The following is a 23,783-nucleotide window of genomic DNA, read 5'->3' on the forward strand; positions in this document are numbered from 1 at the left end:
CGGCCGGAGGCTGTACCTCTTATGACGTCATAACTCCGTGACCTGACATGACCCGATCAATTTTTTTCGGCAAAAGATGCGCAAAGGTTGCCCCAGAGGGTATTGAAAATTTCAGCCCGCTACGACAAGCCGTTTAGCGTGCACTTCGAAAAAACCTCAGGGGGGGGGTTGATACAACCCCCCCCCCCCCTAGGCGTTCTAGGGTTAACATTACGCCTATGGAAGATGCATGGAAAGAATCGATAAATTGTTATGGTTTGCCCCCCCCCCCCCCCGAAAAAAAACTCTGAGCTGGATCTGCCTCTGATTGAAGGTCGAGTAACTTGTAATTGTACTTTCCGCCCAATCAAAGAAACATGCCTTGAATTCGTACCATCTTCTGCAAGTTAGCCGTTTAGTCCCGATCATATTGTTCCAGTTTTCGACAGCCGTCCTGCATAAAGTTGGCTAGTTCGGGGCACCATATCCAGCACGTATTTATTTACATGTCTTCATTAGCAATCGTGTCACAAAATCTAATCGGTCCTATCAAATCGTTCAGCGTCGTATGAAATCAATTGTGAACGATTTTATACAACCGAATAGAATTGACAACATAGGTACTTTTGACGACGCTATGTAAATGCATATCGGATCATCAACGGAGCCAACTAAAGTTGTGAACTTCTTTTGCATTTTGATTTATGTACTTTTTCTTGTCTTTTTTCAGTAAAATTACAAAAGCGTTTCATGACGTCATAGTACAGACGGAGCCCCAGTCATTGGCAGTCAGTGACGTCATAGTACAGACGGAGCCCCAGTCATCGGCAACTTGTGACGTCATAGTACAGACGGAGCCCCAGCCATCGGTCGCCAGTCTATTCAACACGCTTGAGGAGGCGCTCGGCCTTGTAACCATGACGACGTTCGACGCTCCGTCGGCCCTTGGCGAGGATCAGCTGACGGCGCTCCTGCAGAGTCTTCCTCGCTTGGAGGAGCTGACCGTCAGGGTCCCGTCCTTCGGAACGGGGCGGTGGCTGCGGCTGCTGCCGACGTCACTGAGGACGCTATACGTTACTGGTGAGAAGTAGTTGAGGAAACGCGTACTATTACTTCTGAATGGTGGTAGGTACCAGGGCCTCGGCGAAGGAATTTTGACTGGTGGGCCACTTGGGCAGCGACATAGACTGACCTTCGTAGCCATAGCCCCCCCCCCCCCTCATTTTCGATTTCTCCCCAGATTTCGGCCACTTTATTCTGCAAAGAACGTCAGGATGGCATTAAAAAATGTAAAAAAACGGGGCTCGACCCCCCCCCCCCCCCGACTCTTCAGAGAGAGAAGAGAGAGTAGGGACCCACAACCCTCTCAGTGGTGATACTCCGGCGGTGCACATAAAATCGCACAAGTATGCACAAAATATTGAAGCAGATTATAAAACTTTGGACGATAACTTACGGCCGGTCGGATGTTAAAAATCAGCGAGCCCGGAATGGATCGCTCGCCGACTAGTCGTAGATTCGGAAGCGGTCAGACGGGATCGGGGGTTGTCGGGTGGATCGGGAGGAATTGTGAACAGCACGAGTACAACTTTATGTATAAAGTGGGTTGTAGCAGGAACCCCAAAAGGGGGTTGTAGCAGCAACCCCAACATCTCCGAAAATGGTCATTAAGCCCATTGGTGTCGCATGGAAAAGAATTCACTCAAAAGTCCAAGCGCACTGCGCAAACCTAATATTTTCTTTAAAAAACAGTATAGCGCCTTTTGGGGCGACTAACGGAGCGAGCGAGGGGGTGAGTCTTGCACGTGCGAAATTTCGAGGGGGTACCTCCAACTGACTTGTGCACGGCACCCTACTGACCGGTTTCTAGCGATGTGCCAAATTTGAGCACAATCGGCCCAGTCGTTCTCGAGATCTGGGAGCGGCACCCTGCACGTGCGCACGTGCAGAATGGGTCCCAACTCCCAACTGACTTGTGCACGGCACCCTACCAACTGGTCCCTAACCGTGTACCAAATTTGAGCGCCATCGGTCCAGCCGTTCTCGAGATCTGGAAACGACCCCTGCACGTGCGCACGTGCAGCAGCACCCCAACTCTGGCACATGGATATGCAGTGCCTAGTGGGTGCCTACCTACATGCCAGCTTTTAGCGCAATCGGCCAAGTAGTTACCGAGATATTGCAACAATTACAAAACTGACACCTCTTCGTTTTGCACGTGGCACGTGCATAAGGGGTCACCCACATGCATCGGGAATAGTCCAATACTTGGTAGAAGGAATGAAGCTACCCTACAAAAATTACCGCGTGTAAATCGGTCAAGTGGTTGCTGAGATATAAGCCTCGCAAAAGCGTCCGCACGGCCGGCCGGCCGGCCGCTCATACTCAGAAATTTCCGTTAATCTAAGGAAAGACTCCGCTCGCTTCGCTCGCTCCGTAAAAACTAAGTTATGTACACTTCTGGTGAACAGTGTCCCAAACTTCAGATTTCTCTTGGGTGTCTGAGTGGAACATTCTAGCCACCCATAATGTTAGAGTGGAAAATTATCCATTCTTACTCTTGAGTGTCATCTTCAGCCCAAATGAGAACTTTTTGGAACGCTGACTGTGAACGGTTCGAAATTCGTACAACTGGTCAGATGTGCGACTGCAAGCACCATACCGTTCGTGAAGACGCATAATATCGCTTGCAGACTTCAATCGGCTGGAAGTTGCCGACACTACCTCTAGTTTGACTCTGGCTTATATCGTGTCTATCGGCGAGCCGTCTGAGATCGCTCGCAGGCGGCTCAGACCGTCTGAACTGGTATGTTCTTTATTCGTAGTTTTTCTTGTAACCGACTGGTCTGCGGCAGATGCTTATGTGACTGTTACCACTCGATCGATCGGAAAGCTTGCAAGAACTCTCGCAGACCTCGATCGGCTTGAAGCCGCCGACACTATCTGTAATTGACAGAGGCAAACGTCTTTCACGATTATTGCATACAATTTAAAACCTCGGTCACACTTGAACGGATTGGACAAACGGACGAGAAACGGACGAGAACTGTCAGCGTCCGGTGATGTCCGTTTGTTTCCGTTGGACGTCCGTTTGTCATCCGTTAATATCCGTTCCATGTCCGGTGGTGTCCGGTTGAGCACACCGGACACCACCGGACATGGAACAGATATTAACCCGCGCGGGGCTGGGGTCTCCAGCCGAACGCGCGGGGCTGGGGGGGGGTAAATTTTACCCCCCCCCCTGTTATCTCCCGAACTAACGGTCCGATTTGGAAAATTCAAACGCCAATCGAAAGCTCTCATCACGAACTACTAAAAACATGTACTTAATTTAAAGTTTGAGGTCAAGGTCAAGGTCAGGTCAAGGGTACAAATTGCAAGTTTCTACAGTATCGGCCTTGCACCGTAGTTGCCGAAGAATGGAGTCATGGACTGAGACTGATCGCCCAAAACGTGTTCTTAGGCTACTAAGACAATATTCGTTGCATACAATATCATTCAGAGGTCAAGGTCAAGGTCAGGTCAGGTCAGGTCAGGTCACCAAAAAACAAAATATAGAAAAGGGCATGTGCGACACATGTTTTATGGGTCATTTTACTAATAGAATTCAATAGGCACACTCAATAAGTGATATGGACCACCTCTGGATGAATTTCAGGTCGAGGTCAGGTCAAGGTCAGGTCAAGTGAGGTCAAATTTTGAAGTTGGTTGTTAAGGCCTAAAAAGGTGTCTATCTGATGCAGTTTTTCACGGCGAATCGAATGGTGCTATTTTTGTTTCCGTACGAGGTCTAGAACTTCCAAAAAAGTCATTTTTCAAAAATTTTGTGTGTCGTGACGTCATAAAATTTTGAATAACTCCCACATTTTTGAACCGATTCTTCTAAAATTTGGTATGTAGGTGCACATAGACCACTTCTCTGACATATATTCCGGTTTTTTCGATAGACTCAAAATTTTGGATTTTATAATGATTTTCCCAAAAAAGTCAGTTTTTTGAAAAAATTTAGGCCAAAATCCAAAATTTTCAAAAAACCGAGATAGCCATTTGATAGACAAAGTCAAATTACGTATAACCTTTTTTGTTACGTCTTGATTCCTTTAAAAATGAAGATGTTAGCGGCGTTTGAACTTTTGCCGTTTTTGAGGCGAAAATGACGAACATGACGTCACTAAAACGTCAATTTCTCAAAAATTTTCCGACGGATTTCGCTCAAATTTTCAGGGAACGTGTCAAATTGATGTAAGAAAAGGTACTGAAAGTTTGGCGGCGCTGCGCGCCGCCGTTTTTGAGATATCGCAAAAATTCGCGAGGGGGGGTAAAATTTCCCCCCCCCAGCCCCGCGCGGGTTAACAGATGGGAATCGGATTGCGCTTTACGAGGAAACGAGGGCGCCGCCGATGTACACGGTGCGCTTAGATTGGACTGCGCTTTTCCTGCGTTTTTGCACAGGAAAATGCGCCTGGACTGGAAAGAAAGTAAAATGCCGCATAATCTTCAAACGCTCGATGCCACTGAATGAAATATGCATGTATTATGCTCAGGAACATGGCAAAGTAATAATATGACTTAAATGCATTAAATTTGAGGAAACACAGCGTCGAAATTCACTCATGTTTTTAAGTGCGCTTATACTGACCAAAATGCGCCGTGATTGGAAAATCAGCAATTTCCCTCAATACTAGTGGACATTTTGAAAATATGAATTTCCTTAACCCGCGCACCGACGGGGGTCTGCGCCAACTTCGCACCGACGGGGGGGGGGGGCGGATAACCGCCCCCCCCTGAGATCTCGAGAACGAAGCAAGATAGCGACAAGCGGTAAACGGCATCGGATACGCACGGCCAAGATCTATAATTTTTACAAAGGTCATTTTCAGGTCAGGTCAAAGATGACGTCACAGGGGTCGAAAAAGTCAAAATGGCGGCGCTAGATATGGAGAGAGTTTTTCTCGAATAACTTTCGAATTAGTCAAGATAGGAACAAACTAAGGGCATCATCGTGATCCTCTCGTCAATCCGCATCGAATGATATATATGTTGACCTCGAAAGGTCAAGGTCAAAGGTTGACCTCAGGTCACGTGACCTCGAGGTCATCATGTATATCATTCGATGCGTCTTGACGAGCTGAACACAATGAGACCATCCACGCGTCTGTATCTTGTTCCTGTACGGAGTTATTGGCCAAAAACCTTTGGTGACCTTTGATGACGTCACATGACCTCACAGCTGCCCAACAGCAAAACAGATTTCAAGGTAGTGAAGGTTGATCGTATATGAAGTCATGTATGGTATATGGGGCCATTCCGACCCGTTTTAGTGGTAAAAACAGGGAGTTGATTTTTCCCCCATTGACTTATAATGGGGAGGTCGCGAAATTGACCTGACCTTAGGTCACCGATATCAAAATTCCGAGATATACAAATTGTAGCTACTAATGACCTAATAATGTCCTGCGACTTTCAAAGGCCTCCGACATCTACTGTAGCTCTGGCACGGTGACAAAGTTGCAAAAAAGTGACTTGAGGTTGGGTCATTCAAAGTGACCTGGTGACCTGACCTTAAAAGGTAGGAGGTTCAAACTTGCACCCCATGTGTAAAATTGATGAGGTTATAGTCATACCAAATTTCGCGGCGCTACGCGCCGCGGTTTTCCCGCTATTCGCGAAAAACCTCAGGGGGGGGGCGGATATCCGCCCCCCCCCCGTCGGTGCGCGGGTTAATATATAGCTGATAAATTACCCGTTACTGTACACAATATGATGCTTTTCATCATATTTACCAGTGTTTTATGCGCGGATCAAGATTTTGGTCTCGGCTAGCAGCTATTCGCACTTCAGGAAAATTGCACCCCATCTGGCTGTATGGACAATGTTAAACTCATGCAGCCCCACTCGATTTTTAAGCTGAATTTGTGAAAAGTGTTTTAACAAAAAAACGGTTAAATTGAAAAACGAGTGTTTGGATATTACTCGTCTCATCTTAAAACATCATAAAACACTTCAATAAATAAGAACTTCGTCATACTTTTCCTAAAAAATAAGTTTTATATTTTGGGCTGGTTCAGTTCTGGCGCACTTTTGCCTATGTGCGCTTTTAAGTCCCAGAAATTTGTCCTTTGTCGGCGCAGTGCGCCGAAAAATGACAAATAAATTGCGTGTTTAAGCGCATGAAGGAAAAAAATGACGATTTAAGCGCATTTCAGGAAAAAACTTTATTAATGATTTATATGTTGCGTTGTTTAGTCTGTATATTTGATCAGTGGCGGTCGCAGGGGGGGGGGGGGCATCAGGGCCATGCCCCCCAAAGGCAAATCAGGGGGGGCATCATATCATTTGGCCCCCCAAACAACCGATGGGCCCCCATGGCCAGTGGCGTATCTAGGATTTCTCTCAGGGGGGATCCGCAGTCAAAAGGGCCCTTGACTGACTGGGTTGAAAGGGCCCTTAAGTGGCAAAAGGGCCCTTGAAGCCTGAGTTGAAATAGCGTTAGCCCGCGCCCCGTAAGGGGTGGGGGGGGGGCGAAACGGCCCCCTGTCCTCTTCCGTAGCTATCTCCTAAATGACTGCAGATATCGCCACCAAACTTTCAGGACCTCTCCGGGCATCCATTTTACACATTGTGACCTTTTTCCAGAGGCTATGATAGGCTGGCCGCAAATACGTCAGAATGACGTCATGTTCTGCCATTTTCGACCCAAAAAAGGTTTCGCAGGAAGAGCTATCAGACCTACAGAGCTGAAGGAACATGAAAATGTTCCGATATAAAAAGTGTACAATTAACAGGCTTAGGTCAAATCTGAGCACAGTTTACAGAAAGTGCGTTAAAAGAGCTTTGTTTGTTTTGTTGGGTTGGACCCAGGCCCTTTCGGCTTTCGGTCTGACAGGCCATTTCAGGGCCGGAGGGATGATAGGAATTGAGGGAGACATTGGTCTGGGCGGGCACCTTGGTGACTCACTGGGGCTGAGCCTGTCCAACAGGACAGGCCGACCAGCCTCCCAAGTGCTCACTGCACCCGGTTATGAGTGTGCTTCCTTAGGAGCTGCAGTGCGCTCCAATGGGAGCCGCCCGCATGGAATAAAGTTGCCCGTCCAGGTCCAGCCCGGATCAGGGGTTGCGGCATGGAGGAGAAGGATTTGAATGTCCTGAGGATGGAAACGGCGTAAGGGGTGTTAAAAGAGCTATTAACTACGCTTTTCCCGGGTACTGTAGCTCTATTCATTTCCGAATCATGCGGTGGTTTGTTGAAAATTGTCGAAATTGGACCTGAAAATTGGCGAAATTTAACCTTGGATGACCTATGTGAACTGAATTTTGAACTGATCTAAAAAGTGACAGGCGTAATTTCGTCATTATTGTTTGCTTGCGTCCCTTCGAACACTGCCTTAGGCGTGTTGGTACGTGGCTCAGAAGCCGAGTTATAGATGCAGGGGTGTGGAGCCGGAGCTGGAGCCGGAGGAGCCGCCGGTGCCGGCATACCTATTTTGCCTGGAGCCGGAGCCGGAGCCGGAGCCGTGAAACAATATAGCCCGGAGCCGGAGCCGGAGCGGTAAAAAAGGCGGAGAAACGGACGTCCAACGGAAACGAACGGACATCCCCCGGACATCACCGGACGCCGTCCGTTTCTCGTCCATTGGTCCAATCCGGTGAAGTGTGACCGGGGCTTAACCTACGGCTGTCTCAAGAAACCGGGAATGGTGATGGTATTAGGCGGGCAACGACGATCAAGTTCTTACTTTTAATAAATGCAACAATGTAGTAGGGCCTCTGGTCTCTGTCTGTATTACCAGTACAACGCCTTTTGGGGCGACTAACGGAGCGAGCGAGAGGGTAAGCCTTGCACGTGCGAAATTTCGAGGGGTACCTCCAGCTGACTTGTGCACGGCACCCTACTAACCGGTCTCTGGCGATGTGCTAAATTTGAGCACAATCGGCCCAGCCGTTCTTGAGATCTGGAAGCGGCACCCTGCACGTGCGCACGTGCAAAATGGGTCCCAACTGACTTTTGCACGGCACCCTACTAACCGGTCCCTTGCCATGTGCCAAATTTGAGCGCCATCGGTCCAGCCGTTCTCGAGATCTGGAATCGACCCCTGCACGTGCGCACGTGCAGCAGCACCCCAACTCTGGCACATGGATATGCATTGCCTAGTGAGTGCCTACCTACATGCCAACTTTCAGCGTAATCGGCCAAGTAGTTACCGAGATATTGCAACAATTACAAAAGTGACACCTCTTCGTTTTGCACGTGGCACGTGCATAAGGGGTCACCCACATGCATCGGGAATAGTCCAATACTTGGTAGAAGGAATGAAGCTACCCTACAAAAATTACCGCATTTAAATCGGTCAAGTGGTTGCTGAGATACGTGTATAAGCGTCGCAGAATCGTGACCACGGCCGGCTGGCCGGCCGGCCGGCCGCTCATACTCAGAAATTTCCGTTATTCTACGTAAGACTCCGCTCGCTTCGCTCGCTCCGTAACAATCTATATAACTATTTGTGGTGACGTAGTTTCTGTCTATTACGAAGGTCGCGACATGGTGCTACGTAGCGCGGGTTACAGGTCACACCGTTGCACCTACCGCGCTGAAGTTTGCGCAACTCATAGAACAATGATGGACAACGTGCCTTTGATGGGTCTCAGCTCGATCGGATCGATAGCGAGCGCGTGGCGCGTGCCCAAAAAGTGCAAATTCGCGTCATAGACTTTACATGTAGGTATTAACCCTCGCCCGCACATGCCATTTTCCCATCCTAGAACGCACATGGGGGGGGGGGGGTGGTTGCCACCCCCCCCCCGCGCCATTTCGTTCCTGTTGGAGATAGAGCTTAGCAGTAAAGACCAAAAAGATTCTTTGGGAAGAGACGAATCCAATGATACCCAGTTTTACCTTCTCAGGTCAGTCATTGACCTTCCAGGTCAGGTCAAACTAAAAAATGTTGCTGTTTTGGGTCACCGTTGGATATCAAGTGCGCTGCTTATCAAATACCGATGACGATCACTGAGGAAAATCCTGACTCCGCATGACACCCCCAGGGGGAGTTCACCAAAACGACACCCCAAAACTCCCAGGTGGTACTCCTCATTACACCCCCTCTAAAACTCTCCATTACACCCCAAAACTTCCCTCGAGAAACTCTCTGTAACTCTCCCTACCGTTTTAGAAAACGCTTCATTACTCTCCTTTACCCTATCAAAACAAACAACATACTCCCTGAAACTCCCTTCCATTACTCTCAATGACTCTCCTACTGCCTCATAATTACTCCCGATTACTCCATTCCATTATTCCCCAAAACTCCGTTTACAGCTTCATCATTACCTCTTGTTACTCCCCATCAAACTCACCCAAAATTCCCATCACTCCACTCCAGCCCCCCCCCCCCCGAAAATAAATATTGGACGAATAGCGTAACCACCCAAATCTCGTGTACCGAAGCACAGATAAAAAATATATTTCAAGAAATGTGTATTCATAGTCCGGGGCGGTGGGAGGCCAAATTGACAAACGCTTTCAACATCCCGCCGCGGCACGCTCTCCGGGGATCTCACTCTATATGCTTCACAGTTCACGGTCGCGAGTTTTGATGTTAAGAATCCAAAAGGCGGCCTACCAAAGCAGGAATGCTTGGTCTGGTGGTGCCGCTACCCTACCACCTCCTGGGCCTCGACGAATACTGCGTCTTCTTCGTCCGGCTCTCCTTTCACGATGGTAAGATGGATATTTTGCTGGCCTCCGTTGGCTTCCGACGTGTCTTGCGGGATGCGCTGCAGGCTCTCCAGCTCATCCCCTGCAAAATGTTAATAACCATGAATATAGGTACACTTAACGTTGCGTGGGAGGAAATGGAGGAGAAAGAAAAAAGAGAAGGAGGGAAATAATGAAGGAGAAAGGGAGGGAAGGAGGGGAGGGATGAAGGAAGGGAGGAAGGAAGGAAGGAAGGAAGGGAGGGAGGGAGAGAGGGAGAAAGAAAGGGAGAGAGAGGGGAGGGGAAAGAGGGAGTGAGGAAGGAAGCGGGGAAAGATGGTAGGAAGAAATGAGGGAGGAGACTGAGAGGTAGGGCAAATGAGACAAGATGGACGAGACGAGACACACGCGACCTGACGTGTTGGCACTGATACTGCATTTCGGCACATGATGTCAAAATAATGAAAGCAAGAGATTGAAAAGTTAGCACACTTTTTATGCACTACAATTTTGATAAAGTTAAGTTTCAGTGAAAGTCTAAAGGGCAAGTTAACAGCCTCCATCTTAGTTGCAGACACAGTAGGACAATGCTCTAAAACGTACCTACTTGAACGCTCAAAAAGTTGAGCAGTCGCTAAAAATAAGCTAAGGACGTTTTACGCCGCATAGGTACCCATGTTAACCCGCGCACCGACGGGGGGGGGCGGATATCCGCCCCCCCCCTGAGGGTTTTCGCGAATAGCGGGAAAACCGCGGCGCGTAGCGCCGCGAAATTTTGTATGACTATTCCCTTGTCAATTTTACACATGGTGTGCAAGTTTGAACCTCCTACCTTTCAAGGTCAGGTCACCAGGTCACTTTGAATGACCCAACCTCAAGTCACTTTTTTGCAACTTTGTCACCGTGCCAGAGCTACAGTAGATGTCGGAGGCCTTTGAAAGTCGCAGGATGTTATTAGGTCATTAGTAGCTACAATTTGTTCATCTCGGAATTTTGATATCGGTGACCTAAGGTCAGGTCAATTTCGCGACCTCCCCATTATAAGTCAATGGGGGAAAAATCAACTCCCTGTTTTTACCACTAAAACGGGTCGGAATGGCCCCATATACCATACATGACTTCATATACGGTCAACCTTTACTACCTTGAGGTCTGTTTTGCTGTTGGGCAGCTGTGAGGTCATGTGACGTCATCAAAGGTCACCAAAGGTTTTTGGCCAATAACTCCGTACAGGAACAAGATACAGACGCGTGGATGGTCTCATTGTGTTCAGCTCGTCAAGACGCATCGAATGATATACATGATGACCTCGAGGTCACGTGACCTGAGGTCAACCTTTGACCTTGACCTTTCGAGGTCAACATATATATCATTCGATGCGGATTGACGAGAGGATCACGATGATGCCCTTAGTTTGTTCCTATCTTGACTAATTCGAAAGTTATTCGAGAAAAACTCTCTCCATATCTAGCGCCGCCATTTTGACTTTTTCGACCCCTGTGACGTCATCTTTGACCTGACCTGAAAATGACCTTAGTAAAAATTGTAGATCTTGACCGTGCGTATCCGATGCCGTTTACCGCTTGTCGCTATCTTGCTTCGTTCTCGAGATCTCAGGGGGGGGGGCGGTCATCCGCCCCCCCCGTCGGTACTAAGTTGGCGCAGACCCCCGTCGGTGCGCGGGTTAACAATAAAGAATGAAATTCAATTATGGGCACTTTCTAAAAACATACAACAATTTAGACAAAATTTATTTGAACATGCTGGTTTGTCGGTGGTTTTCATCAGTCATGGGCAGTGCCAGTGGTAGGTAACTGATTTTTTTTTAAATATATAGGGGATAGGAAAATCAAGGCTTTTATGCCAAGATAGTTTAATTTTCTGGCTCTGCTTTGAAAGCCCTTCAAATTTGATATTTGCCATTGGTATGGATATTAAAATAATTGGGCAATAACAATTGGATCCATGACGTGTAAAGCTTGTTTAATCCTAACTTTCCAATTTATTCCAACTTTCCGATTTATTGTATGATATTTGCCAATACCTAGAAACTCAGCGCATGCTGTTTCTGATCTTTATCTCACTCAGGAACAAAACAAATAAATTACCCTTACAGAGACCATTCCAGCCCATCAAGAACATGGGGTTACCATATGCTCTCATCACAGCATTATAACACTTTGCACCATAAAAGCATGATGAGAAATACAGCTAAGCTTACCTTTACATCCAAAGTAAGGTCCAATTATCCGTCACTGTATAGGTCAGGTCCGTCTAAGTCAACACGCTCTTCACTAACACCTCGCCCGCCGCCCCGCACAACGTGCTGTGTACTACGCGCAAAAGATGGCGGCTACCGGCAGCCTCGCGCGACGTATGCTAAAACCCCTTCGTAACTCCCCTTTTACTCCTGTCGGAACGTTCGGGAAAAGTTTTTTCGGGAGTAATGGAGAGCTGCGTCACAGAGTTATGCGGTGTCACACATGGAGTCATTTCGCCATCCATTAAGAACTCTTGAAAACTCTTTCGCAAAATGAGAAAGGCTCGAAGTTACCCTAGAACACACTCAATAACTCTGCTGGAAAGGGAGTTATCAATGGTTTTAAGGAGTTTTCAGGGGAGCATTTTCAAGAGTTTTGACCCATATGGAGTCAATTTTTTTCTCAGTGATGCTGTTTTCTGGTGCCAAGCCAGCTAGAACCTCTTTGTCACACTATCCGACCAGAATTTTGCTGCTGAGGTCATTTCAGGTCAAGTTAGGTCAAGGTCAATTATATGTGTTTGTATGTCTGTGTGTGTCTGTGTGTATACTGATGTGTGCACCGATTGTTTTTGGGTCCATATCACATGAAATCATGATCTGAGAAGCTTTTACCAAAAATGCAGTAAAAAAACTTCACAAAAAGTAAATTCAGCTTGCCTAAAACGCAATTATCTTAGATGACCTAGGTTGACCTTGACCCTGACCTTGACCCCTGTACATCGTCGAACAACATGTTCCATGATAGGTGGGAGGTGAGACTGGCAAAAAAGGCCGAAATCAGGGTGTCAAAAGCTCACAAGGCCCATGGCAAACGCAAGATGTTGAGAATTGGCCATTTGGGTCATGACATGACCTGAAAAATAAGGTCATATCTCCGAAACCAAAAATCACAGAAACTTGAAATTTTCAGTGGACATCAAGAAAGAATAGACGAGCAGCTATACGAAAAATCAGCCTTCTAGCCCTAAAAATGTTGAGTGCAGAGCAGAAAGACTGCCTGGGGGGGGGGGGGTGGCAACCACCCCCCCCCCCCCATGTGCGGGCGAGGGTTAATCGGCTGGCAAAAACGGGCGAAAACAGCCAAATTTGCCCGACACGGGTCCGGTCCCGGTGCAATATCTCGGTAACCGTGGGCCCGACCGGTACGGGGAAAACAGCATCGTGTAGAGAATCGAACGGGCTATCGAATGGTGTGCGGTGCAGGGGTTGGCACGCGCCACGTGCACCGGGGAGGACACTTTCTTTTGAAAAATGGACGTTTTGGACGGATTTTGGAATTTATATTAATTTCAGGTGATCGTCAGACGGAATGAGTTGAAACAGCGCCTATTAGCAATAAAAATGTACCGTCTCTCATGGAAAAATTGTGAAAAGCTAATTGATCAAAAGCAATGTGGAAAAAATCGCTGAATTAAATGGTATTTGTCCAAAATGTGCCACTAAATAATTACACGGATTTTGCTGCTTACCCTGATACGTTTGACAATTGAAAATGCTATCATTGGAAAGAGCATTCAATTCTCTCCAAGATCCAATCATCACGTTTGCATGACAAGCAACAGTATTCTTAAAAATATAAATGTTTCAAACCTCTGCAAAACGATTTTTAGTGAAAATTATCTACGCCTTTAATTTGTCATAAAACTACGCGCCTAAATTATAAAGCACATTTGACAGATTCTGAAGTGGAAAGCATGCTTATCAGACACGGGCACCTCGATGCGGTGGTATTTTTTCCACAAACCAACTAACGTTTAGCCGTCAAAAAGCAATCGACCGAAATGGATAGATAACCCAACCGACACAAGAACAACTGAACACCCGCCGATCGAAAATATCCCTTTTCGCGTTGCGGAGCACGCGGGTCACCCTAGTGTTACCTATGTCGTGAAGTAAAATGTGAAAACTTCGATTTTTCGGAAAATTACTGGTGGGCCAAATCTTTGAGGCTGGTGGGCCATTTCGGGTCACTGGTTGGCCATTTGGCCCACCAGTTAACCCGGCCGGGCCCGGGGGGTAATCCCAACCACCGCAGCCCGGGGGGGGGGCGTTTTTCGCCCCCCCCCCCCCTGTCTAACTCCGTAAATAAGGGAGCTACGGAAACAAAAGCGATACCAAACGAAAGGTCCTTACGAGACGATTCTAATGCACCTAAAATGTTTGACCTCAGGTCAATTTTCAAGGTCAGAGGTCAAGGTCAAAGGCCAAAACCGGCACATGTGTAGTGATCTCAAAGTAAGCCTTCTAGAGGACGGCAGGCTGCATCAAACCGGCAAAATTGGGTGTCAAACGAAAGAAGAGAATCTGAGGATTCTGAAAATGTGCTCCAAATCAAAGGTCAAGGTCAAGGTCACGCTCAAAATTGACCTCAAACTTGGCACTTTTTCGCACATCTTGCGTGCTAACTTCCAAGATGTTTTGAAATGTTTTGAGGCTTATCAGTTCCCTATTTGTGGTTCATCTTACGATACAAGGCTGCTCAAAGGTCAAGGTCACAGAAGAGTATCCCTGCTAGAGGCTATTTCACTGATTCAAGTTAGTAATAATAAATAAGACAATTGTGCCATCCGGAAGCTCTAAATGAAGGCTTAGAGGAAAATAGATGCCAGATTCGTGTTCAGCGGGTACAAATCCATCATAAACGACCTTCAATGTGTCAAGGTCAACCAGAGGTCATTCGAGGTCACATGAGGTCAACATGAAACTTGACCTTTTCCGAACAAAATATATATCATTCGACGCGGCTTGACAAGGTGAATGCGATGGTACCACTGCCGTAGCTCTAGGACCATTTTTGTCGAAGTTATTTGCGAAAAACTAAAACCACATTTCGGGGTCGTTGACCTGACCTCTGACCTCAGGTCAACAAAACTATTTTTCCATTTTTCTCTAGGTCAAACGCTACACAGCCGTGCTCGTAATTTGTCTTTATCTCTAAAACTCTATTTTTGGCAGCTATTTGAAGTTTGCGTCTGTGACGACGAAGTTTGCCGTGCAGGGGTCTAGAAAAATGGACCTTGTGACGTCATCAAGGGGGCTAGGTCCAAATTTTTTACTTCAGAAGATGTCAAATTAATGGGAGAAAAGGTACTGAAAGTTTTGCCTTCCTATCTCTAAGCGTTCGGGAGTTATCGCAAATATTCGCCAGGGGGGGGGGCGAAAAACGCCCCCCCCGGGCCCGCGAGGGTTAACATGTTAGCCGAGGCCCTGGTAGGTACTTACATAGTACATAAAGTAACAGTTTCAGTGATTAACGTTCAGCAGACATAATAGGTATCCCAGCCAGCAATTCGTCCGGGATGCGGTTGGGGACGGTCGGGATAGGCTCCGGATGTCCCAACTTGTCCCTACCGGGTTGGGTAGGCTTGGGTTGTCCCAATCGATACCGGACCTCGATGGCCGGCGGTAGGGGCGACTCGGGATTTCCGGACCGCATGCTTAATCGGTTGGGACGCGGTACGGATAGCCCAATCGAATCCCATGTTTAGACAGGCTTGTGATTTACGTTGTTATCCCAACCGATCTGAGAAGGCGCTTCGGGCACCATATCCGGTGGCCCAGAAAGTCTGGAAAAGCAATCAGATGGGCCGCGTGCAGGCAGACGCGTCCTCTGAGCGCAGCGGCCAGTCTAGCTGCCGCGTTGGTCAAGTGTCGATCCCTCCTTTGAGCTGCTGCATCAGGATATTGCTTTTGAACTGGCTCTAGCAAGCGGTCGGTTCAACTGTTGTCGTTCAGGGAAATCAGTCCGTCTTTGAGAACAGGGTGAGTATAGTGCACACTTCATCCGTGATGTAGGGAGCGGGAAAGCTATTGGTAATAGAAATTGTTAAGTTCGCTGTGGTTGTACGGCATGTGAATTACACTCGTGCTGTCGCATGTTTGATCAGTTATCATGGACAGAAGATGTTTGGTCTCATTGTCAAGTGTCATTAATGGTTGCATTGTAGGTTTGAAACCCGAATTACCAGGCATACCATGTGAAATGTCAGATGTGGATTATTTCTTAGTGTTTTTTAGTGTGTCCCAGACTTTGATTAATAACCTATTGGTCGTTTTCAGATGCTCTCTTCGCACAGTGGTGAACCGCCCGACCAGATGCCAGCCGTCTAGTTTCGCGGTGGCTCTCTGAAGCTCGTGACGGCAGACGGACACACTGTCCGCAGAGGAGCCGACACGAACAAGGCGCAGGCCTGCTATAATGACTGTGAACACCGGAAGTGAGTCCGCTGTGCCAGCGCCTTGCAGCGGCGCTAAGATGATGGCCGACGCCACGAATGTGCTGGCCAGGCTGTGAATTTGTGAAAATTTGACCTGTGTGCAACCAGTAAATTTGTGAATATATTTCAGTGTCCAATGTAATTCATTTTGTCGTGCAGGCATTATAAAGGTTGAGTTGGAGAATAATGAAGAGGCGAGGGGGTTGCGGTGGCGCAAGCAAAGTGGTCGCATCTGCATAACAGCAATCTGCGGTTATAAGACTGCGGTGAATATGTCAGATGCCTGCGGTATTCCCAAACCGGCCGTGCGGGCCGAGTTGGGACATCCCGATCGGGATCGGAGTTCATCGCTTGTTAAAATGCCATAAGGCGGTCCGGATGCGTGCGGGATTTCCGAACCGGTTGTACGGGGAGATTTGGGGAATCCCGATCGGGATCGGAGTTCAGCGCTTGTTAAAACGTCATAAGGCGGTCCGGATACGTGCGGAATCTCCCAATCGACCGTGCGGGGTAGGTTGGGATATCCGGACCGTTCCAGCCCGTACAAAGTGTCTCATTTCCCAATCCCGTCCCACTCCGGTCCCGATCGGGGTGGTGCGGGCTGAGTCCGAAAATCCCGATCGGGAACGGAGTGGGATTGCTGGCTGGGATGTGCCATGCTACCTACATGCTACAGTCTACACAAATATTAGCCACTGTATTGTACCTTCTTTATACTCTTTCAAACGAATAGGTATGACCTGTATGTACTGAACTGTATTAATTAACTGACGCATGTATAAGCGTAGGTTATACACACTAGTGCATGCATTGTGCACAATGTTCAATTACTGTCCAACAGTGCCGATCGACCCTGGCTTTGTCAGTGTCGTCTGTGTCAGGGTTTGACACCACAGTGTCAGCCGCCTCCCGACCCGGCAGCAGCTCCGTCCGACTGCTGTCAGCTGACACAGCTCTGTCCGACAGGGCCGGAGGTGACGGAGTCGAGGTGGCCGGGACGGTACGGGAGTGGTCTGTCGGTATCTCTCCAGGGGGTGGCTGCCGACACCATCAGTCACCTGGCCACGGAGCTGGGGTCACGGATTACCCTACTAGTCACGGATGGTGAGCAGCGGTTGAAGTTACTCATATATGAATGGCTAGGAAGGGATAAACAACAGTAGCTGTTCCGGCGCTCTGCATTCGCTGGCTGTGACGTCACGGCCACCCCGGCGGGCCGCGGCCCGGCTGACCTCCAGTGACCTTGAGACGCGCCGCCGGCCGCGTCAGCTGATTGTCGGCGGTGCGCGGCGACCCCAAACGCTGTCGGACTGGTCAGGTGCAGGTGGCGCTGCCGGGCGCTCCTGAACGGGGCAGGGGGCGACACAGGGACACGAAGAACAGGAAAACTGGCCGGCGGCAACGCTCCTTGCTTGTTATTTTTGCTCTAAGGAACTGCTTTTTTCTAGCAAATGTTCATAAATCACTTGGAGAAGCAGTTTATCCCTGAAAATCTGAAGCCTAAATCAAACCAAGAATAACTGGATACAACACATATTACATGTATTGCAGGTAATGCTGCCTCATCCTAAGGTAAGACGGAAGCCATAAGCCATGGCAAGCTGTACCTGTAGGATGACAAGTCGTGTGCCGTGTGGTGAATGGTGATGGTCAATGATTTGGGCCTCTAATGGACGTAATATTTACGCTACAAATTTTATAACGATACAAAATTGTTATAATTAGCTACACATACCTAAGTGCTGAACAAAATACTTATGTGAAAAGGTTTCAAAAACTGTCATATTGATCAATTGACATCATGAAAATATGCCTAGTTCGGAATATAATGCACTAATTAATGGTGATTTTGTTTTATATGTCAAAGACCCATTATCATTTTATTTGTTGAATATTTCGTTACGGAAAGTCGCCGTAACTTATGAAATTCACATCGTTTTGATAAAGTACTTATTTACTCAGACACGGAATTATCACAGCATTGTAGCCACAAACAATTTTCACTCTGTGTTTTCTACACCTGTAGGTAAGTGTACAATGGTTGACCTAGACAAATGCCTGACATTGGTTCAATCACCTTTCCAGCACAAATTACTACTATTCCAAGTCAACTTCGTGGTGCCATCATCAGGGTGGGCCCAAACACTATTATCCTTCCGGCCGGAGTCGGTGACAGCGAGCTGACGGAGCTGCGGAGCTCACGGGAGACTGTGAAGCGGCTGTCAGTCTCCGCCGCCGACCTCCCGCGACTGAGGGGGCAGCTGCCGGAGGGCCTCAGGCGCTTCAATGTCAGAGGTGAGATACCACGGATCATGCATGTAATGCCGGTATGATGGACAATGCATATAGATAAACAAATGGACAGGGAGACGGCAAATGGACGAACCGATCAAATTCAGCCAACATCTTACAGCCTTGTTTGTGTTATATGATATTGTTAGAGTGATGCAATGCATGCATTTGCATACAGTGTGAGCATCAAGTGCATGCATGAAATATTATTGTAGCAATTATTGTAATTTGAAATGGTTAGATTGCACCCACTGCGAACCATATATTTAGGTAGTTTACCAACCTGATCCGTTACTATACCTTGACTGGCTGCCTAGTGCCTAAGCCAATGTGCCTTGCAAAAATCGTATACTTATGTTGCCCATATTTGAATATTTACGTATGTATGCTGTTGGTAAAAATATCGTTGTGCAGCCGCTCGGCTGTGTCAGTGCTGGCTGTGTCAGTGTCTGACACTCTGGTGTCAATGGTGCAGCGGGGAGCTGGCGGCAGCTCTGTCCGACTCATGCAGTCAGCTGACACAGCTCTGTCCGACAGGGCCGGAGGTGACGGAGCCGAGGTGGCCGGGACGGTACGGGGATGGTGTTCTGTCAGTTTCGCTCCAGGGGGTGGCTGCCGACACCATCAGTCACCTGCCTGACCTGGGACGGACGGTCAACCGACTGGAGATATACGGTGAGCAGCGGCAGCACGGACAGGCCGCTGATATACGGGCTCAGCGAATGGCGGACACCGAGTAACGGTGTGCCATTGTCGGACCTTATGGAGACAGAAGTGATACATAGCCATTAGCCAATGTGCTTTGCGAAATAATGAAGCCAATTGAGCTCCAAAATGGAGGACTGTTCACTCAGTGACATATTCGTTCAGAGTTAGTTGATCATACTCATAACAATTGTGTTGCACTGTTCAATGAAGTTCATTGCATTTGCTTAACATTGCATATATCAGATAGCACTATTTTTCCATTTTCTACTGTGTCCATAAAACCATGTGAATTATTAGGTGTTTTTTTCGTTTTGTCATATATCGACATGTATTACAGCTAACTGATCCTGTCTGTATGTGTGTCTGTGTGTTTTCCAGATTGTACTGATCTCACGGCCGGCAGCCTGGAGCCCTTCACCAGGTGCCCTGAGCTGCGATGCCTATCAGTCTCCGCCGCCGACCTTCCGCGACTGAGGGGGCAGCTGCCGGAGGGCCTCAGACTCCTCAATGTCAGAGGTGAGATACCTCGGATCACACATGTAATGCCGGTATATGCAAATGAACAGGGAAGACGGCAAATGGACGAACCAATCAGCCTCAACTAGCAAGTTTCATCGTTAATCGTGTATATTACTCGTCTCGTATTGTGGTGAGAGGGGGAAGGGGTTCAATGCACGCCCTTCGATAGTGTCCATGGCCATGCTTGTGGCATATGCGTGGAATATTAGTGTAACGTCACGGGGTGATTTACCTAAAAGTTGAGGTACTAGCAATAGTTGCATTGTCACAAGCAGCAAATTTCCGAACAAACGTATTGAGTATTAATCGACGACTGACACTGACTGACTACATAGATAGCTCGCTGACGACGAGTCTGAGCAGACTGACGAGACTGACTGGCCGCGGCCCTGGCGCGGCGGTTATACAGAGTATTGGTGGCGCCACGATCGAAGGCGGCCAGCACGGGAAGGCAGGCATTGCTACAATTAGTGAGCACGTATTCCAATGAGGAATAATTATAGACATAGTGCAACCAATGAGAGTAGTAGTACTAGGGCTGTTCCAAAAGTAATGCCTCCTATTTTCTAACTCCGCCCTAAATGATCAGAGGAGGTTGAAATTTGCACCATATCAGGACGTAACCTTTACTCGCATCCCTTAAAATTTTCATTGTTCTATTACATAAATTTTCAGTGTGACGCCTTGGTAAACAAGGCTCGTCATGGAGACTCGTCAGAAGCAGAGATGCGTCATTGAATTCCTTCACGGGGAAGGGAATGCACCCATCGACATTCACCGTCGCCTGCAGAAGGTCTATGGAGCAGACGCAGTGGATGCGAGCACAGTAGGTAAGGAGATGGGTCCGTCGTTTTGAGAGCGGTTAAAGTGATGTCAAAGACAGAGCTCGCTCCGGACGTCCGCTCATCGCCACCACCCCGGAGAACGAAGCGCGCCTCGATGGATTGATCCGTGCCGACCGGCGGATAACTCTAAATGAAATGCGAGAAGAGTTGGTGTGAAATGCGATCCGTAACTCCTACACCTACACCCAACTCTTCTCGCATTTCATTGAGAGTTATCCGCCGGTCGGCACGGATCAATCCATCGAGGCGCGCTTCGTTCTCCGGGGTGGTGGCGATGAGCGGACGTCCGGAGCGAGCTCTGTCTTTGACATCACTTTAACCGCTCTCAAAACGGACCCATCTCCTAACTGTGCTCGCATCCACCGCGTCTGTTCCATAGACCTTCTGCAGGCGACGGTGAATGTCGATGGGTGCATTCCCTTCCCTGTGAAGGAATTCAATGACGCATCTCTGCTTCTGACGAGTCTCCATGACGAGCCTTGTTTACCAAGGCGTCTTACTGTAAATATATGTAAAAGAACAATGGAAATTTTAAGGCATGCGGGTAAAGGTTACGTCCTGATACGGTGCAAATTTCAAACCCCTCCGAACATTTGGGCCGGAGTTAAAAAATAGGAGGCATTACCTTTGGAACAACCCTCGTAGTTTCATAGGCTATTGTATTACGCATATACTTATCGCATATACGTATTATGTTCATATTCACATTCTACATATGACTGCTGGTGCTAAAAATTGGCTATTTCTGTGCGGCCACTCGGCTATGTCAGTGCTGGTTGTGTCAGTGTCTGACACTCTGGTGTCAGTGGTGCAGCAGGGAGCTGGCGGCAGCTCTGTCCGACTGCAGTCAGCTGACACAGCTCTGTCCGACAGGGCCGGAGGTGACGGAGCTGAGGTGGCTGGGAGGGTACCCGTGGGGCGGTCTGTCAGTGTCGCTCCAGGGGGTGGCTGCCGACACCATCAGTCACCTGGCTGACCTGGGACGGACGGTCAAACTACTGTATATATACGGTGAGCAGCGGCAGCACGGACAGGCCGCTGATATACGAGATCAGCGAATGGCGGACACCGAGTAACGGTGTGCCGTTGTCTCACCTCATAGAGACAGGTGTGATACATAGCCAATGTGCTTTGTGAAATAATGAAGCTAATTGAGCTCCAAAATGGAGGAGGACTGTTCAATCAGTGACATATTCCCTCATAGTTAGTTGAACAACATATTGCGATTGTAATGCAATGTTCAATGCACTTCAATGCATTGGCTGAAGTGATTGCATATCCATAGATAACATGAACATTCATGTTATCATGTTCATTCATTCATGTTATCACATTCATTCATGTTTATATGGCATATCATATAGTACCACTGTTATATCATGGCTTACGGTGCCCATAAAACCATGCGAATTCATAACTATTTCGTTTTTTTTATTTACATGTATTTCTACCGACTGATCCTGTCTGTATGTGTGTCTGTGTGTTTTCCAGACTGTCCTGATCTCACGGCCGGCAGCCTGGAGACCCTCACCAGGTGCCCTGAGCTGCAGTATCTCACCCTGTCCGGCGGCGTCCCTGACACCGTGAGCCTGGAGCCCCTCACCAGGTGCCCTGAGCTGCGGGTTCTCACCCTGTCCGGCGGCGTCCCTGACGCCGTGAGTCTGGAGCCCCTCACCAGGTGCCCTGAGCTGCGGTGTCTCACCCTGTCCGGCGGCGTCCCTGACGCCGTGCTGGACAGTCTCAGCGGCTGCCCCGGACTGCAGTACCTTACACTGGGGGACCTCCAGCGGCCGGCAGAGACGGCCCTCACAGCAGCAGCGGTCAGCAGGTCAGTCAGCAGACACTGGCGAGGGGTGTCCTGTCAGACACTGACACTGACACACTGACACTGACACTGACACACTGACACTGACACTGACACACTGACACTGACACTGACACACTGAAACTGACACACTGACACTGACACACTGACACTGACACACTGACACTGACACACTGACACTGACACACTGACACTGACACACTGACACTGACACTGACACGCTGACACTGACACTAACACACTGACATTGACACAATGACACTGACACACTGACACTGATACACTGAAACTGGTACACTGACACTGATACACTGACACTGACACACTGGCACTGACACTGACACACTGACACTGACACACTGACACTGACACACTGACACTGACACACTGACACTGACACACTGACACTGACACACTGACACTGACAATGGCACACTGACACTGACACACTGACACTGACAATGTCACACTGACACACTGACACACTGACACACTGACACACTGACACTGACGCATTGTCACTGACACCAACACACTTACACTGAACTACTGACACTGACACTGACGCATTGTCACTGACACCAACACACCGATACTGAAATACTGACACTGACACTGACTCGTACGTCCGGCCGGCTGGTGCCGCTGTGTTTGTGTGTGACGGCTCTGCTGCTCTGCTCTGTTACAGACTGGTGAAGTCGTGTCGGAAGCTGGAGTATCTGTACCTTCACTGCACGGCAGACACCGGCCGGGCCGTGCTGACCGCCCTGAAGGAGGCGGACCTGCGCCGGGGCATATTCGGTGCCATCTATCTCCGTGTCCCCGGTAGGTGAGAGGGCGCCGCGCGCCGCGCCTCTGACCAGTCAGTCCCTCACAACAGACGCTGCACGGCGCCACCGGCCTCTCAGACACACACACACTCGACCACCGCCGCAGGCCACGTCACGGACGGTGACGTGACGCGTCACGGCCACCACGGCCGACGGTGACGTCACGTCAGCCGTCTGTCCTGTGTGTGACGTCACTGGCCGGCGGTGTGTGGACATGGCTGTACCGCTGTCTGTGTGTCTGTCTGTGTGTGACGTGTCCACCTCAGACGTGTCTCTGCTCTGTCCACAGGGGAGCTGTACCGTCAGCTGAAGAGCCAGCAAGGCGCTGGGGTCATAGTGAGTCTGTGGTGGTATTGATGCGCTGCACTACCGACCGTGCAGTGATGAGCTGACTGCAGAGAGGCCGAGCCAGTCGGCCGGGGCCGCCAGCTGACTGCTGCCGTGTGTGCTGCACCAGCCGGCACTGAGAGCGGCGCCGGTCAGCCGGCACACGGCCCCGGTGTCCGCTCTAGTGTAGTCATGTAGTTGTAGTAGTTGTAGTGTAGATGTAGCAGTAGCACACGGATGTGACCTAGTGGGTAATTACCGGGCGGGTATTGTGGGTAATTGCACGG

At 48.8% G+C, this 23,783-nt stretch overlaps 1 protein-coding gene across 1 annotated transcript; it reads left to right on the plus strand.

Moving 5' to 3' along the window:
* Positions 1-715: 715 nt before the first annotated feature.
* LOC122388121 lies at positions 716-23,526 on the plus strand. Its single transcript, XM_043378919.1, has 8 exons — positions 716-1,059; positions 17,117-17,254; positions 18,236-18,445; positions 18,980-19,117; positions 19,529-19,666; positions 21,388-21,514; positions 23,028-23,164; positions 23,459-23,526. The coding sequence occupies exons 1-8, from the start codon at positions 897-899 to the stop codon at positions 23,524-23,526; spliced, it is 1,119 nt and encodes a 372-aa protein (XP_043234854.1). The 5' UTR covers positions 716-896.
* Positions 23,527-23,783: the final 257 nt, after the last annotated feature.

Source organism: Amphibalanus amphitrite, unplaced genomic scaffold (genome assembly GCF_019059575.1).
Source record: "Amphibalanus amphitrite isolate SeventyFive unplaced genomic scaffold, NRLGWU_Aamphi_draft 000309F_arrow, whole genome shotgun sequence".
In the NCBI taxonomy this organism is placed as follows: domain Eukaryota; kingdom Metazoa; phylum Arthropoda; class Thecostraca; order Balanomorpha; family Balanidae; genus Amphibalanus; species Amphibalanus amphitrite.